This window comes from Alosa sapidissima, chromosome 4, assembly GCF_018492685.1.
Source record: "Alosa sapidissima isolate fAloSap1 chromosome 4, fAloSap1.pri, whole genome shotgun sequence".
NCBI classification, from domain to species: domain Eukaryota; kingdom Metazoa; phylum Chordata; class Actinopteri; order Clupeiformes; family Clupeidae; genus Alosa; species Alosa sapidissima.
In genome coordinates this window covers 5,732,755-5,750,045 of record NC_055960.1, presented here as the reverse complement: position 1 = coordinate 5,750,045, position 17,291 = coordinate 5,732,755, and the positions used below count along the sequence as shown (strand labels likewise).

The 17,291-nt window shown below is 41.1% G+C and overlaps 1 protein-coding gene and 1 long non-coding RNA gene across 4 annotated transcripts in view; one reads left to right on the top strand and one right to left on the bottom strand.

Moving 5' to 3' along the window:
- Positions 1–572: 572 nt before the first annotated feature.
- LOC121707193 (vitamin D3 receptor B) overlaps positions 573–17,291 on the bottom strand; it is a 47,233-nt gene continuing 30,514 nt past the window's right edge. For all 3 annotated transcript variants that reach the window (XM_042089557.1, XM_042089555.1, XM_042089556.1), the window contains 5 exons: positions 11,658–11,757; positions 9,372–9,552; positions 4,241–4,392; positions 1,140–1,256; positions 573–903 (listed from right to left, as the gene is read on the bottom strand). In XM_042089557.1, the coding sequence (XP_041945491.1) occupies positions 650–903; positions 1,140–1,256; positions 4,241–4,392; positions 9,372–9,552; positions 11,658–11,757 (804 nt within the window). In that variant the 3' untranslated portion in view covers positions 573–649. The remainder of the gene's footprint in view (positions 904–1,139; positions 1,257–4,240; positions 4,393–9,371; positions 9,553–11,657; positions 11,758–17,291) is intronic.
- LOC121707194 lies at positions 13,143–15,374 on the top strand. The gene is made up of 3 exons (XR_006031260.1): positions 13,143–13,161; positions 13,633–13,637; positions 15,059–15,374. It is a non-coding gene; the product is annotated as an uncharacterized LOC121707194 (long non-coding RNA).

The window sequence follows — 17,291 nt, the reverse complement described above, 5'->3', positions numbered from 1 at the left end:
GGAAGTGGACAGTGCTTTTGGTAGAGAGCATAGAGGTTTTCTTTACACAACCCCAAAAATAAAAGAATACATAAGATCCGTAAAAAAAACCAGGATGAGCACAGAAAAAGAGGTGCATTTGTTGGTAGTGTTACCCATAGGATTCAATACTGCTAGAGTAATAAAAACCGTGACTTGTGTGTGTAGATGAAATGAATGGTATGTAAATACATTCTTCAACAGAATTCCCTGACTATGATTTCCCAAACTACTGAGGAGCTCCCGGTCCTCCTGCCAACCCACTGACAAAAGTGGACTTTTCCTATTCGTTTCTTGCTTTTATGGACACTCATACTCTTACTCACTCATTCATTCATTCACACTCTTTCTCTCTCTCTCTCTCATGCACACGCACGCATGCACACACACACACACACTCTAACTCTGCAAACTGCACTCATTCCATTGTGTTATTTTGCTGCTGTTGCTGTTGTTGTTGTTGTTGTTGTTTGTGAGCGATTGTCCATACATTCATTCCATTCTTCGTGATGCAACCCTTTCGGCCTCCCCCAATGACCCCCATCCCCCCCCCCCAACCGCCCCTCTACCCACCCCTCACTGCGCCAAACCCCCTCCACGACCTTTGGCTGCTGCCCTGACGACCAGGTTGCTAGGTGACCTGTCCACCGAAGACCTCGAGAACAAGGGGTGTGAGCTGCATGCTGTGCTCCGGCTGGAAGGAGAGCAGGCGGTACTGCTTGGAGTGCTCTTCGTTGAGGCTGCGCAGGTCAGCCAGCTTCTGGATCATCTTGGCGTAGAGCAGGCGCCCGCCGGGGTGGTTGACGCGGATGTAGGCCTGCAGCACCTCGCACATGTTGTCCTGCAGGGTCTCCACACGCGCGTGGTCCTGCACTCCTGGACGGTCTGAAACCACAAGGGCAAGCACACCGCGACACAGGACGTCAGGCGGGCACAAACATGTACTTGAGACATACAGAGTAAATCTGTACACGCCCACACACACAGGTTGTGGTTGCCCTCTCTCTCTCACACACACACACAGATATTATTTATACTAACACACACACACCAACACACGCGCATGCGTACACACACACGCATGCGTACACACACACACACACACACACGTAAGAACTCACCAGGAGACAACAAGCAGATGGCCATTAGCAGCACATGCTCCTCCTCATGGAGATTGAGCTTCTTAAGCCCCACCTGAAACTTGACCAGTGGCTCCAGCAACTCAAGAGTGTGTCCAGCTGCAGGATAGAAGAGACAGAGAGAAAGAGAGAGAGAGAGAGAGAGAGAGAGAGAGAGAGAGAGAGAGAGAGAGAGAAAAACACAAAACAAAGGCAAGATTGTGAGCTGAATTCTGACTCGAAACTACTTAACAAATATTCTCCGGTTGCCTCTGGTGGTTAAGGCGCACGGTGGCAAATTCTCAGCTAATATTCTTCTAACTCCCACACTTACAGCTGTCTATAACGCATGCTACCATCTGCCAAGCTCAAAGATTCCATGACAGCCATTTCTATTTTTTTCAGTTATGGCACTGGTGATAGCAAAAATAAATGTGGTTGTTTTTTGTATCACAAAACTAACAATTTGTGACAAACTCGTCAGTCCAGACCCTTTAAACTATTCAGCCTCAGCTGTAACAACAGAAAGTCTTCCAACGACTGGCTTGATTATGCTCATGTATTTATTCATGTACCCCATTCGCTCGCCACAGAGGCGATAAGCAACGTGTTCAAAATGTGGTAGTAATACATATACATATAGTAATACAGTCATGGGATACAGCAGAGATTTTCAACCACTGTTCCACCAGTGTGCCGTAAGAGATCATCAGGTGTGCTGCGGGAAATTGCCTAATTTCGGTCCAAAAACATTTACTGTTTAGTTGTTGCAAATAGTAGGCTAGGATATGCCATTGTTGAACATCTGTGCCTGCAATAGTCCAGTAGTGACTTGCTAAGTAAATAAATGGTCTTTCATGTCAGTGGGTAGCAGTAGGTAGCGCAATAATGACCTTGTTAATTAAGTGTAGGTTAAAATTGATATTACAAAGCTAGAAACCGCATTGTGTTCCAGAACGTACATAAATAGCACTGCCATCATGGTGGGGGCAACAATCACTGGAGGCCAATGGAGAAACAGGTGTCTCTGATTGTCAGCAAATGTGGCCCATAGACAGCAATATGAAGGCCGCGTTCACGTAGCCTATGCCACTTAATAGAACTCGATGGACAATGCGGTATCTAGCTTTGTAATATCTATGGGTGAAATGACGTAGGCCCTAAAACAGCGATGGAGAACATTTTGGTTGGCGTTGTGTTGCTGCCGCGGGATTTTTTTAAATTAAAAAAATGTACCGTGGTTCAAAAATGTTGAAAAACACTGGGATACAGCAGTGTCGAAACGTGTGGCAGAAACTTTTTTTTTTCTTCTATGGGAATCATAACAATGTGAGGATTATTTTTATGTTGTTTGATACACACCTGGCACAAAACAAAACAAAAAAAACTGTTGACGGATCAAATGCATTTAATAAACACTATTAACACTTTGAATGCCGCGCTGTTTTCGGAAGCTTTGGCCCAGAGTGCCAGCAATCTAGATCATTGTTGACGATTTTTGTAGAGCCACAGCGTATTCTATGTTATAGCTATGTACACTTTGAAAGGTGAAACTTTAAGCTCTCAGTGGGTACAAACTGTTAATTTCTACATGCCTCTGTTCCTGAGAAATCCTAAGTGGCTAGTTTTCATCAAAATCCCTGTTTTTTTTCTCTAGAAATGGAGATATAGTGTCTTTCACGAAATATGAAGTGTTGCCTGTAAAGTTTCCGGGAATTGACCTAGCGAGACCTGCCGAGACTGCCACCTAGTGATGATAAACCCACGAAAATGGCCTGGTTTTCACCCGACGTGTATGCGTCACTGATTTCGACCCAAAGTGGCAACTATCAAAAGCCGAGTTATGATAAAATGTCCAGATAAAATGTCCAGATTGTGCGTTTTCATGAGTTTTCGATCGTCATCTATTTCAGGTCTATTCATCATTCCCAAAATCGTATAAGGTGTGTCAGTGTCTTTTTTCGTAATAAAAAAATAAAAAAAAAGGCTAAAAAGGCAATATTGCGTTTTTGGCACTCAACGCATGGGAACAAAAAATGCAATGTCAAAGTGTTAACAGTCTTACTGCAGTCTAGCCTCCCAAATAGCCACTAACATTTTCATTCATCCTGTTTTGACTATTTTCTTTCAGCTACATTATGCAAATCCAAAACTGGGTTTCTGATGCTGAAAACGGCATCAGTTAATAAATAAAAGACACAATCCATATGTAACTTTCTTGAGGAATGAAGCTATTCTCGATGAGTAAGTCAAACAACAGTGTCTTTTGCTAATAATCTGTGTAGACATGTGAGGTTATCTGAAAGGTCAGGGATGTTGATGTGCAGGTCTGTGTGTTTGCAGAGCTATGACAACCACTGAATGCAAAGGCTCTGTATTGTTTGACACTGTCTCCCCAGTTGATCCATATGGCATTACTGTTTAGGCACATTCCTGGTGCCTGTCACAGAAAGCTTACAGATTCAGGCCAATTTTTTTCTTTCATATGCACCTAACAGAAGACTGTTACGGGCTTGCAACAGAAAGAACATACCCTCATAAAACGTATTTATAGCCACAGCGTCTTTAAAAATAAGCCTGTCGCGTCATGAATACAGCACAAAATGGGAGAGGCCACCCAGCTGACTTTGATGTCCTTTTTTTTCAGTATAAAAGAAAAACGTCCAAACTGCACAGCCTCCAGCCCATGAATCCTTGAAGATGCAAGTTCAGTTGATGACCACCAACATATCTGGAAGGAGCCAGTCAGACTAACAAACATATCATGCTATTCAGGTATTTGAATGCTACTCCGCAACAACAACTTCTCTTGAACCTGGTCTGCATTTTTTCTTCCAGTTTGGAGTGTCGGGTGCAACATATCTATCACAAGAATCTGTGCTCTGGTTGTTGCCAGTAGTAAGCACCTGTCGTTATCATACATGAGGATTAGTGCAGATGACCCTGACAAGCTTGATTAGCTCTTGTTGCTTTTAGATACATTGCCTTGCAACCAGGCAAGCCACAAGTGTTTGTGTGTGTGTGTGTGTGTGTGTGTGTAAGTGCAGCATGTGTGTGTGTGTGTGTGTGTGTGTGTGTGTGTGAGTGTGAGTGTACACACTAACCTTTGGTCACATCGTTCACACAGTACTTGAAGTCAGGTGCCCCGCAGGTCCAGGACATGTCCTCCAGGCTGAAGGACTGGTTGGATCTCAGCATAATTACCTCGATGGCACTGGACTTCAGCAGGGCGATCTGGTCCTCTGCTGTAAGGTCTCTGTGGACAGGGGATTGAAGAGGATCAGCACCAGCACCAATACACACACACACAAACACTGAACTTCACCAGGGGAATGTGGACCTTTGGCTTTATGTCTCAATGGGCGCCTGATTAGAGGATTGCATAAGGTTAACAACAAGACATATACGCGTGCATGCACGCACACGCACACACACAGATATGTCTTTCTCTGTCCCTTTCATACAAACACATCCATGTTTGCCTCACTCTCCATCTCCCTTCAGCGCACACCCATACACACACCCATACACACACAAACACAAACCATATTTATGTAAAGCCTCAGTGAGAACATTCTGTGCTTTGAAAAAGCCTTTTCCTGTTCATCCGAAGAACCTTCACTGGAGAGAAATGAAATTATTGTGCTAAGAAAAAACAGCGTAACCCAGCTAAATGGTAGGTTCAATCAAAAATGAGTACATGATATCAGCAGAGGAAAACACTGCAATGCGCATATATTCTTCCGATAAGAGGAGAAATGGAGGGGACGTAATTCTGAGTATGATTAGCACACGTGACTCATAGCGGTTACGGACACAAAGCATCGCAATAATAAACAACTGCTCACTTTCCCAGAGACCCCCTCTTCCACCGTCTGTTTCCTTTTCTTTCACTCCCTCCCTCCCTCCCTCCCTCTCTCCCTCCCTCTCTCTCTCCCTGACTTTACCTCTCTCCATATATCTTTTCTCTCCTCTCTCTCTGGAGGCGTGTGACAGGAGTCATGTACCGCAGAGAAGGCACTCGTATGGTTACCGTGACAACTCCAACGCTTTCATGCATAGAAGATGAAGCACTGGGCTCAGTGACCCAGAAGGCCATGTAAACACACATCTGAGAGCACATAAAAACCCATCTCTACGCAAAACACAAACACACACATCCGCACCCACACACACACTCACGGCTCATGTACCAAACACTATAAAGATGCCAGCAGCACACACAACATGAAACTGCCATGACATTGGACAGAATCCTACGCAAGTGGCTACAAGGCCACACACGTAATGACTGAACAAACGTCAACTAGATGTACCGCAGAGCGGTACAAAATATGACCGCCGCCCAGTCCAGCACATTTTTTCCACAAAAATAAATCACGCTGAAAGGACTATATGATTCTAACTGTCTCACTAAATTGCATTATCCACACTCAATTCTCACTGGTATCTGCTAGACAACAAGTACCAAATCATGATTAGTTCATAGATTTCACATGTAAAATTCATTTTATACAACCCCACCTCCATCTTGCCTGTTCATAATTCTGAGAAATTCTTGAATTGTGTGCATGTACATGTTTATGTTATGTGTGTGTGTGTGTGTGTGTGTGTGTGTGTGTGCGTGCGTGCTTGTGTATGTGCCTGTGCATGCATGCGTACATATGTCTACTGTGTGAGTATGTGTCATACGTATGATTACTGTGAATGTATGTGTGTGTGTGTGTGTGTGTGTATCTGTTTGTGCACGTGTGTGCACATGAAATGGGTTAACATGACCCCAGGAGGCAAACATACGGAAAAAAAATACTCATCCTAGGCCCTACAGTTCTCAAGATATTCACAGAGAACGGTGTCTGCCCTACCCTCCTTTCGGGGGGTCCAGTCCAGCGGGGGGGCTACAAATCAAAACGAAAAACGACGGTTCCATGCTATCCATGTGGGGGTACATGCCCACCAAGTTTTGTGTACCCCGGTCTTTCAGTGTCCCGGGAATCCTTGTTGGTGTACGTCACTAAATGTACACATAAATTATTTTATTGTAAGGCCCCCCATGAACGAAAGTACACAAAACTTGGCATGCATTCGGAGGGTGTCATAATGATCCTACACTTCTAATTTCGTGCAGCTTTGACCTTGTCAGCCAGAGATATTGTGATGAAAACACCTAATTGCTTTTTAATTTTTAACTAGGTGGCGCTATACATGAAATAAGTGGTAATGGGATGGGTTGACATGCCCCCTTAAGACCAACATACATAAAAAAAGGTGGACCTCCTAGGCCCTACGGTTCTCGAGATATTCACAGAAAACTGTCTCCAGCCACCTACAGGCCAGTTGGTGTATAGTAACATAAATTAATTTATTGTGTGGCCCCCCCACGTAAGGAATTCCACAAAACTTGGCGTGCATACAGAGGGCGTCATAATGATCCTACACTTCCAATTTTGTGCAGTTTTGACTATGTTAGGTCACAGATACCTGCGATTACAACACCTCATTTTTACTTTTTTTGTGTTTAACTAGGTGGCGCTATACATGAAATGAGTGGTTATGGAAAGGGTTGACATGGCCCCTTGAGATCAACATACATAAAAAAAAAATGGTTCCATGCTATCCATGTGGGGTTACATGCCCACCAAGTTTCGTGTACCCCGGTCTTTCAGTGTCCCGGGAATCCTTGACGGAAATTTGGGCATGCGAAAAAGAAAAAAAGAAAGAAAAAAAAAACATCTGACTAAACCTATATGACCACCGCTTCGCTGCGGCACTTAACCCCAAATTGTTCCAGGGACAATGGACTTTGTAATATACATGTAATTTAAATATAAGTCACTTTGGATAATAGTGCTAAATTAATCAATGTAAATGTAAATAAATGTAAATTTAGATCTGGGAAGTCAGGGGAGATATGTAGGTATAGTTATGAAATACTGTTTTCCAGATGTGCAAAATTATGAAAAGTCTGGAGGTTTTGCTCAATGTAATACATTTGCAGAAAAGTCTATAATACTAAAAATAGACACTTGTTTTATAAAACCATGTAACCATTTACTATTAAAAAATAGACCTTAAATGTGGTTATTTGTAACATGCTATTGTTTTTAAAGCCAAATTGCTATAATTTAAAGACAGGTTGTAATAGCTAAGTGGGAATTTATACTGGAAAGGCAAATGTTATTGAAGATGTCATTAAGGGAATGCATCAGAAACATTCATTAACAATGTTACCATCCAAAGATAAAGTTAGAATAGTGAAAACAAGAACATATTAACAAGAACATTATTTAACAATTGTTTAGTTAAGGCATAACTTGGGGGTGGTGGTAGTGTAGTGGTTAAGGAGCTGGGCTAGCGTGCAGTAGCCTGAAAGTTGTCGGTTCAATTCCCGGCTTCCACCGCTGTGCCCTTGAGCAAGGCACTTAACCCCAAGTTGCTCCGGGGACAATGTGATCCCTTGTAATAGCTGACATAAGTAAGAAGTGTCTGCTAAATGTAATGTAATAACTTGGATGATTATAACAACGCATAACTATCCAAAAATGTTTTATCACCAAATCCCTGAACTGTCCACATTTGTGACAGGCCAGCAGTAGGCTATAGCTGATTGTTTTCGGTGCTAACATTACCAGTTAGCCATGAGTATTTGTCATACTATGTAGCATTCAGTAGCCTACACTAGCCTTACCATCTTTTTTTGGAATATGAATTTTTGGAACTGGTCTTCCTGCCTTGATCCTAACCGTCACACTGTATTTGAATGTATAAAAGATGGACATTGTCCTCTGATTCCATTGTATTTCACGAGCAAAAAACAAGCTTTCTGTTTAACACAAGATTCTTAGCTGTATGGCTGCAGATAACTTTCTTGCAGAGCAGTCATTGGTTCACCGTTGCCGCTAAAAACAGCACCCCTATCGCAATTGAAAATTACTGTATGGAGGAGCTTTAGGTTTGCATTTACACACACACACACAACAGACTCTGCATGTGTGAATATACATTAAGACACGACATACACAAAGTCAAGCCGTCAATGACCTCTGATGCGGAGACCCCAAACACTTACTCACACTTACACATAGAACCCAACGCTCTACTCATCACTGTGGCGGACCCCTGGTTTTCATTTAGTTTGGTGGTAATAGGTGTGATTTTTGGCACACCCTGCTGGCTATTTGTTATCGGTGGTTTGCTGTTCCCTACCCGAATGCAGCATAAGGCCAAGGCTAAGGATCAGGGTTCCTATTCTAAGTCACATGAAAAATTCCCTGACTTTTCCCTGACTTGCTGAATTTCCATGATCTGTAATGAATGAAAAAAAAAAAACAGGCTAAACATCAATTTACAAGCTTTATTCACTAATTCAGACATTTTCAATCTTTACTTTAAAGTTATTGCTAAATCCTAGTCCATAATCATAATTACAAACCTCTAGGCATAATAATGGCCTAATGCATTACCTTTCTTAGAGTGATTGCAAGTTGTTGACAAGCAAGAGGAGGATAATAGATGCAAAAACAACAAAGTAGTCAAATAAAGAAACATACTACATGGAATATATGGCTTTTGATAAATGCCTTAGCCATGCTACCAACAAAATCATGTTGAGCCAGATCTGTGCCGCACTGTAAGGACTCAAACACACCCACTGATTTGTAGTACTTTTCCCATGGCAAAGATCGGAAGACGAGCTAAGGTAATACAGTGACTTCATAAACATTCCTTATTATAACCTCTCTGTACACTTTCAAAGTATACCTCAATTAAAAATACCTTGATTCGTGTGATGGGACTCTCCATACAACCACCAGTGTAAGGCTATTTTAAGCCGTCAGTGGTTTAATAATAGTGCTTTGTTTTGACATGATTTCATGCCCGCTGCACTACAACATATGCCACACAAACGTTTTGTTATCATCCATAAATAGAATAGAAAATGTTCTTTGGATCATCGTTTAAAGTGTTTAAGACACACTTTAGTGTCTCTTAATCTCTTAGTCTCTAAATCTGTCCCTGCAGGCAAAAAGGCATGGGTACAAGTACATGTTTACTGAACCGTGCACACATAAAACAGAAATATTCACACCATCATATACGGTATTTCAAAAAATACAACCCCAAGATAATGACCATGTTTCAGCATATACATTGGGGAAATAAGTCAGATCCTGTAACAATCTGTTTAAAAAGTGTATGGTGATGAGGAATGAAGACACACACACAAACACATACCTGAAACCAGGAATCATCTTAGCAAAGCCGATGACCTTCTGGATGCTGTAGCTGACCAGATCGGCCAGGTGAGGCAGCATAGAGAGGCGGGAGCCGTCGTCCTCGGCAGAGTCAGGGCTGGAGCCCTGTTCCTGGTACATCATCAGCAGGTTACTCAGGTTCACCTTGCTGTCTCCAGACTCTGCACACACACAACACACAACACACAACACACATACACACACACACACACACACACACACACACACACAGCTTTAATCCCACAGACCCCCAGCACATTTCAACAGGTGGGAAACAATCAACAACAGTGTTTTTACACCAAGAGCAAATACAGCACATACAACACTAAATACACTTTTTTTATATACTATATATATATTTTTATATATTATACTATATATATATTTTTATATAAAAAATAACCAAAGTCCATTTCATACTGGGCCACACCAGCTGTCAACACATTCAGACAACCTGTCACTGCAATAATTAGCTACATTTCTTATCATTTAAAAAAACTAATATCTAATACATTATTGTCCAAGCCAACATGAAACTCTTAAGCAAAATAAACATCACACTCAAGTCAGAGGCTTTTAGAAAAGACAAATAATAATAATTTCCTTGTGTCATGAGAATTTGAAACAGGATGGAATGTAAGACCAAAAATAGTCTCAATGCTGTTCTATTTGTATGTGTTCTATTTATAATCACACTGTTAGTTTTAATCTAACATTGTTTGTAAGTGTGATTAAACTGAATACAAAACTCCCCCACTGTGTTGGTGTGGTTACTGGGCTGCCACTGAGAGAAGGAGATGGTCTGCACACTGTAAATGGGCTCTAAGAAATACTTTATTTATTCTAAAAAGGCAACGTTTCGATCTCAACAGATCTTCATCAGGCAAATGAGGCTGCCACTGCCGTTTTTAGCATTTATCTTTTTTTTTTTTTAGGATACATTGTGTTTTTATGTCTCTATGACTTGTAAACAAAGTTCCAGATGGTGGAGCCAGCTAAATGAGTTACACTCATGATATACACTCTTTTATTGACACAGCTCATTTTTTTGGAGCATAAATATTCTCGTCAGTGCAGGAGACATTTCCTATTGAGTCTCTTGTTGAAACAATACACAATAAAGTTACCTTAACGGTAGGGGGTGGGTAGTGGGTGGAGCTGGCAGCCAGAGACCAAAGGTCATGGGGAAACAGTGATGGGACGTGACACGTTTCACAACAGCGCGTCTTCAACAGACCATTACAAATAATTTCCATCCCCCGGCCTTTTGGCACTGCTCCCCGGGAGCACGGGGGAAGCCTCCCCATCCACCCACCCTGTGTCCTGGTCTCTGGGGCCGAGGGGGAGCCATCACAGGGGGAGCTAAACCACATGTAAAGGCCTGGTCGTCAGCGGAAAGCCTACTGTGGGTGGCTAGTCCGCCTGGAGAACGGTGGCTAATGGTGGGCTGCTGGGTGGCAGACAAACAAGGTGAGCTGTGTCCTGCAGGCAAAGGGGAGGGATGGGGGGCGGCCCCAGACGCAGTGGCCGTGCTGCGGGGCCGGCCCGGCACATTATGGCACAGCAGGTCGCTGGTGCATACGGCCCCAACGCTAATTGGGTCATGGGATTATCACAGGCCAGTGCTACACTTGAGCTAGCAGCCGGCACAGATGCATGCCTTCCTAAAGTGACGGCGTATTCATTTATGTATGTTCCAGGCCGCCATGGGAGCCCGAGCAGGAGCCGATGTGCTCACCAACACACACACAAACAAACATATAGGCGCGCACACAAATGCGTTTACTCGGGCGCACATGCACACAGGCACACAGAGCTCTTCTGAGTATCTCTTGTTCTCAGAGTACATCATGTCCATTAACATGATTAGGACCTGTTTGTACAGAGAATCCCTCAGGCTTCTGAGTAGCACACCACGTGAGCAGACTCATACACACATGCACCACAAGACGAGACCTATAGGCTCCTTTTACACAAACACATCCACATTCTATGTAGAAGATTGAACACAATACCATCATTTCCTATCATTAACATTTATATTTTCTACTAATATTATATTATTTTCTGATGATTCTCTCTTACTGTCGTAGTTATTCAGAGAGTGATTTTCTGCATATATTTGCATTTCTATACAATTCAACGACATCATATTTTTATGTCCATGTGTTTTTGGATATATAACCCTGGAAGTCACTGACTTTTCTAAAACTCTATTTAAATACAATATATACCTTATATGTATGTCTGGAATAGTGGATCTCACCTGGGGAGTGGCTGAAAGAGTCTGAAGAGGCATCTGACAGCGAGTGGAGGGAAGCTGCTCGACTGGCACTACGTGTCACTGGCCCTTCTCTCACTGGAGGCTGCACACACACACACACACACACACACACACACACACACACACACACACACACACACACAATTACTTTTAAAAGGTTTTAGCCTGTAGCGCTGTGAGTTAGAAGAAGACAGGCTCTGAGTTAATGAGCCAGCTGGACAACAGAGGCTTGATGAGTTTATGTTAGTCCATCAATGGACTGAGCACGCCAAATGCCCGCCCGATCAGCAGAAACATAAATATAAACATTGTTGTGCTTCCTAATATGGTTCAGTTAAAATAATTTCTTAATTTGGAGAGTTAGATGAAAAGACAGGAGCATGTGTAAGCCATGTCATTGTTATTAGACATTCTATTTTGCCCACGTTGGTGGAACTGATATGGCTTGTGCTACAGGATACATAGGGTATGTGCTGAATGATTTAGCACATGTAGAGAATGCATTAATTCATCAGCACACCTACTTGCTAGGAATCAAATCCATAACCTTTAGCATTCCTCACATTAGCAATCATTGGAAACAGGACTAGCTAGTGCCAAAGACTTTATGCATAATAATTACTGGACAGATGTAGAGCACATCACTGTTCTTTGCATATACATATGGGGCAATTATAGCAAAAATAAATAACTAAATGGGGAGAAGAAGGATCAACTGTCACATTGTTCACAGTTCTGAGTCGGGACACAAAATCAGACTTTCATCTGTTATGGTAATGGGACACTGATGTTGTGTTAAGATGCCTCAACTACTGTATAATAGATTGTGATGTAATACAAAATTATATAACAGATTCTGAAATCATTTTAGAAAAGAAGAAAAACTAAATTAATACATCATTACCATGTAAGGACATTTCAGAACAGGCTACATCATGGGCTAAGGGCACAGGGCTGAGGTTAGTAATGTTTATGACAGCGAGTGGAGGGAAGCTGTTTGACTGCCACTACGTGTCACATGGCAATGAAACTTAAAATCAATCAATAAGTACACAGCACCTGAAGACGCACAATAATATTGTCCGCCTAATAGTGTTACTGTAATAACATGGCCTCTCACACACAAGTTTACGGTCTGATACATCCTGTATCAGAGGTGAAATTAATGCCAGTTACAATGTCGGTCAATTTGTGGAGAAATGGGCCATTCTATTTTTTAAGCTTAAGAGCCTCGATCCATTGTCCTGAAGCACTGTATCATGCATGGGTACTGACAGACATGGGCAGTATTTCAATTATATGTATTTTAAATACGTATTTAATTACTTTAACATATTTTATCATTTGTATTTTGCAGGATTAGAGCAAATTTAATGTAGTTTGTAACAAAATACTTTGAGGGATTGTATTTAGAGTATTTCAAATACTTAAATACTTCTGTCATTTTTGTAATTTTTTGTCTAATAAGCCAAAATTTCATCACTCAGTTAAATATACCTATAACCAGAGGTGGGACCAAGTCACTGTTTGGCAAGTCACAAGTAAGTCCCAAGTCTTAGCAGTCAAGTCCAAGTCAAGTCCCAAGTAAATACAGAGAAGGGCAAGTCGAGTCCAAGTCCAAGTCACATCAAAGCCAAGTCGAGTCCAAGTCCAAGTCCCAATCTTTTTCAAGTCCTGAACAAGTCATCAGGTACTCTTCACTTAATAATGCCATTATTAGACTATCGATCATAATTTTAGCACTTCCATCTAATCCACAGTATTTTTTCTATAAATACAGATTAAAATATGTTCAATGTTTCTGTCTTGTAATCTTTTACGACATATGCATGTGCATACCTGTGTAATATACACATGTGCATACCTGAGTAATCTCTACAAAATGGATAGCTACATGACACTCAGCACAGCTGCAAATATATATAATGTTTTTCCAAATTGTGGAGCCCACTGTAAGGACGAGTAATAATTTGACTGATGGTATTTCACTGCGCTAGGCCACAGATTTGCCTGCAAACAATTTATTAGGCTGTCTGCCAGTGGTGACTCATAAGGGAAGCCAAGGTCAACAGTTTTATATTATTTAAAAGATAATAATGACAGTAATTTTGTTTTAAAGTATTAATTTCTTAAGAAATACTAGACATTTGATGCTGTTTATCTAATTTGTAAATGGTGCACGGTCACTTTAAGCCCATTGTGTGCCACTGTCCACACGTTCTCATAATGATCTTTTTTTACCAGCTCTGTTCAAATATAGCCTATGGCTAGTCCACAAACTTGTTTGTGCCACATGTATAGCACAATTTTAACAATGATAAGCATGATATTAAGTTGGCACAAACAGCTTTCATTCCTTTGGAAAGAGAAGCATGTATGACATGATGCTTGCTTGACATTTTCTGTTTGCAATTAAAAGTGAATTATGAGCCTGGTAGCCAGTAGCCACCTAGCTACAGTAGCTGAGTGGAATGCGTTTCAATCGGCATATCATGTGCTTCATGTAAATAAATTATTGAATACTTCAAGACTCACCAGTTCCATTACACAAGGCAAAGACAACTCTTCATAATATTCTTGTCCACTTTCCAAATCACAATGAGTGCAGCTATGTCATAGTGACCTGGATCTCATAGTTTATAACAGTATAGTAGGCTAGTGAGAAACGGATAAATTCGCAATCTCCTCTAATCTCGTATTTTTTTGCCTCCACGATTTCTTTTTATATGTTTCTTATATTTAAAAGAAGATATCAATCATCATCAACAATGACAAGCCAGCTGGAACCTACTCGTTTTCTCTCCCTCTCGTGCGTGCTTAGATGTGTTCTCAATTAAATGCAGTAGCTTAGCATAAGTTTAAGTTGGATCTTAATGGAGAGGACTCGAAAAGTATCATCTTTATGTAACATGCTGTTGGTGCTTTTTGACAAACGTTCTCTAACAAGAGTGCAAATCAGTTTGCAGTAAAGCTACTAGTGATTGGCTAAATGTTGGTCCTTCCTCTGTCTCTTGGTGCCCTACACACAGTGCGTAACGCGTGTGGGGGTAGTGGCAGTAATCTACTGAACTGTGCTCTGGCCGCTTGTCTCCGCTATTTTTTATTTTTATTTTTTTTTAGTCGCGGTTAAGCGTCTCTGGGTTGACTGGTACACGATCAGGAAATTTAGTTTTTGATTCGATTCATGTCAAGTCATCACAAGTCAAAGAGGCAAAGTCCGAGTCAAGTCTTGAGTGAATAGTATTCAAGTCCAAGTCGAGTCGCAAGTCATGCCGAATTTTATCAAGTCAAGTCTGAAGTCATTAAAATCATGACTCGAGTCTGACTCGAGTCCAAGTCATGTGACTCGAGTCCACATGTCTGCCTATAACCATGACAATAAGCTATGCTTATCATAGTCTGGGAGCCAAAGGCCAGAATCTTGGTGAACCTGGTTTTGTCGGTTAAAGTTTTTTTTGTTTGTTTGTTTGTTTCTTGTTGCCTAGGGGTTACTCCAAAAGAATAGGCTGGGTGCCCAATGATATCCCTTGGGCAATTCCCTATATTCCCCATATCCCTATATATCCCAAAATGGTCAACGTGGGTTGTAAACCCAATTTTTTTGTTTGTGCCACCAATTTTATATCACCCTGTAAACAACTTAAAAGCATTATGTCCGTCTTTCCTGTTTAATCATCTCCTTAGAACATTGAAAGTTGAAAAAAAACTTTAGGAGCTTGAATTGTCAGTTGTGTCAAGTGCTACAAGACTAAAATTTGAAAACGAAATAGATAAGATACTGAGGGAGAACATTAGGACATGGACCCCATATGATGACCTTTGACCCCATGACCTTGAGTACCTAATAGCTGATGTTCATTCTTCCTACAGGACAGTATTAAAACCACTTAACAGATTTGACATGAGGATTTATGGCAGGGATAACATCCGCTGAGGTCTGCAGAAATAATGGAGGAGACGGACGCAAAGACCTCCCCGATGTGAAAAGAGTTTTCTCCACCAAGTTAATTAATTCTGTATATTGGGACACCTTACAGGATGTTATTCTGTTTGTCCGCCATGTTGCCAGTCATGTATGTAGGCAGAGAAATAGGCATGCATTTATAGCACAAAAAGGGAAATGCCGTTCAGTTTAAAAACAAGCCAACTTGTTAAATTTGTCATACCACATTCATTGTTTACGGAAATGATGGTGGGTAGTTTGGTATGTTACAGTTGATTCCACTGTTGCGAGGTCTGCTTCTTGTCAGTTCAATCATCATTTACATTGATATGGGACACTGATTATATATTTTTTTTACCAGATCTACTTCATAGGAGCCCCAATGTACAGAATAAATAGCCCTCTGCCAGCTAATCAGAAGATAGTATTTTTTGTCTCTTGGGGATACGTTTTCAATAATTTAAAAACTGGTATACCATAATTATTGTGTGGGTATTTCTGTATTTTCAAATTACTAATTACTTTGTATTTTAATTAATTCACATTTTACATTTTTTCACATCAGTATTTTGTATTTTATTTTGTTACTTTTTATGAGCCAGTATTTGTAGTTTGTAACAAAATGATTTGGGTACTGATGGGTACTGGGTACTGATGTTAGAAGTACAACCATCAGAAGCTCAGTAGCAAGCTAACTGATTAGCATTGATGGTTAGACCAGTGGTCTCCAACACGGTGCCCGCGGGCACCAGGTAGCCCGCGGGACGGCTATGAGGCGCCCCCAGCGCACCTTCTAAAAATAGCCAACAGGTCGCCTGCAGATCACGCTCTAAAAACACGCTCCATTGTGAAGTTTTCAATAGATATTTAAGTCTAGACCAGAACCATTTTAAGAATGTATGTAGCCATACATCTGTAACATTAAATTGATATTGGTGATACCTTACAAATTGTAGCTGCGTTAAATTTTAGTCTTTGGCTCCAAATCCGTTTCCCATTCAATCTTTAAACAACAACGGAAGCGGAGCGCATACACGCTGCTCGCACGCATAGACAGTAAAGGGGGAAAAAAACTTGCTCGTCTGGTGTAGCCAGTGCAGCATATCTTTGCAAAAGTTCTGTGGCCATTCAATGTTCGTCAAATACGGTTCTTGCATGATTGTTCAAGGACTGAAAAACAATTGCTTTAGCTCACAGGCCTTTTCTCCTCTGTAGGCTACTGCCGTATAATAGCGCTGAAAATGTTGTAGCATGCATGACTGAGCAGGACTGTGCATTACCTTTTTTGTCAGATCATGGAGAGATTTCAGGTGTGCAATAACTTTAAAAGGAGTTTTCATATGTTAGGGTGGTGTGGGCGATTAGGTATTGAAATGTTAAAACCGAATTGTCCACTGAAATCAGAACTTAAACAACCGCTGAATTCATAATGGTGGGTGGGTATAAATTGGGTACAAATTGCACAAAAAGATTTTTTTTGTTGTAAAAATCCCAATGCAAACTTTAAAATGGACAAACTGAACAAAAATGTCGGTAGTGTTGCATAGGTTATTGATATTAAATGTAAAAATACAGTTGCTTAATATATAAAGACTTATAGGGCTACACAATATTGATAATTTAAAAATCACATAGGCCTATTATTTCATCATTCATATAAATGTTAATATATA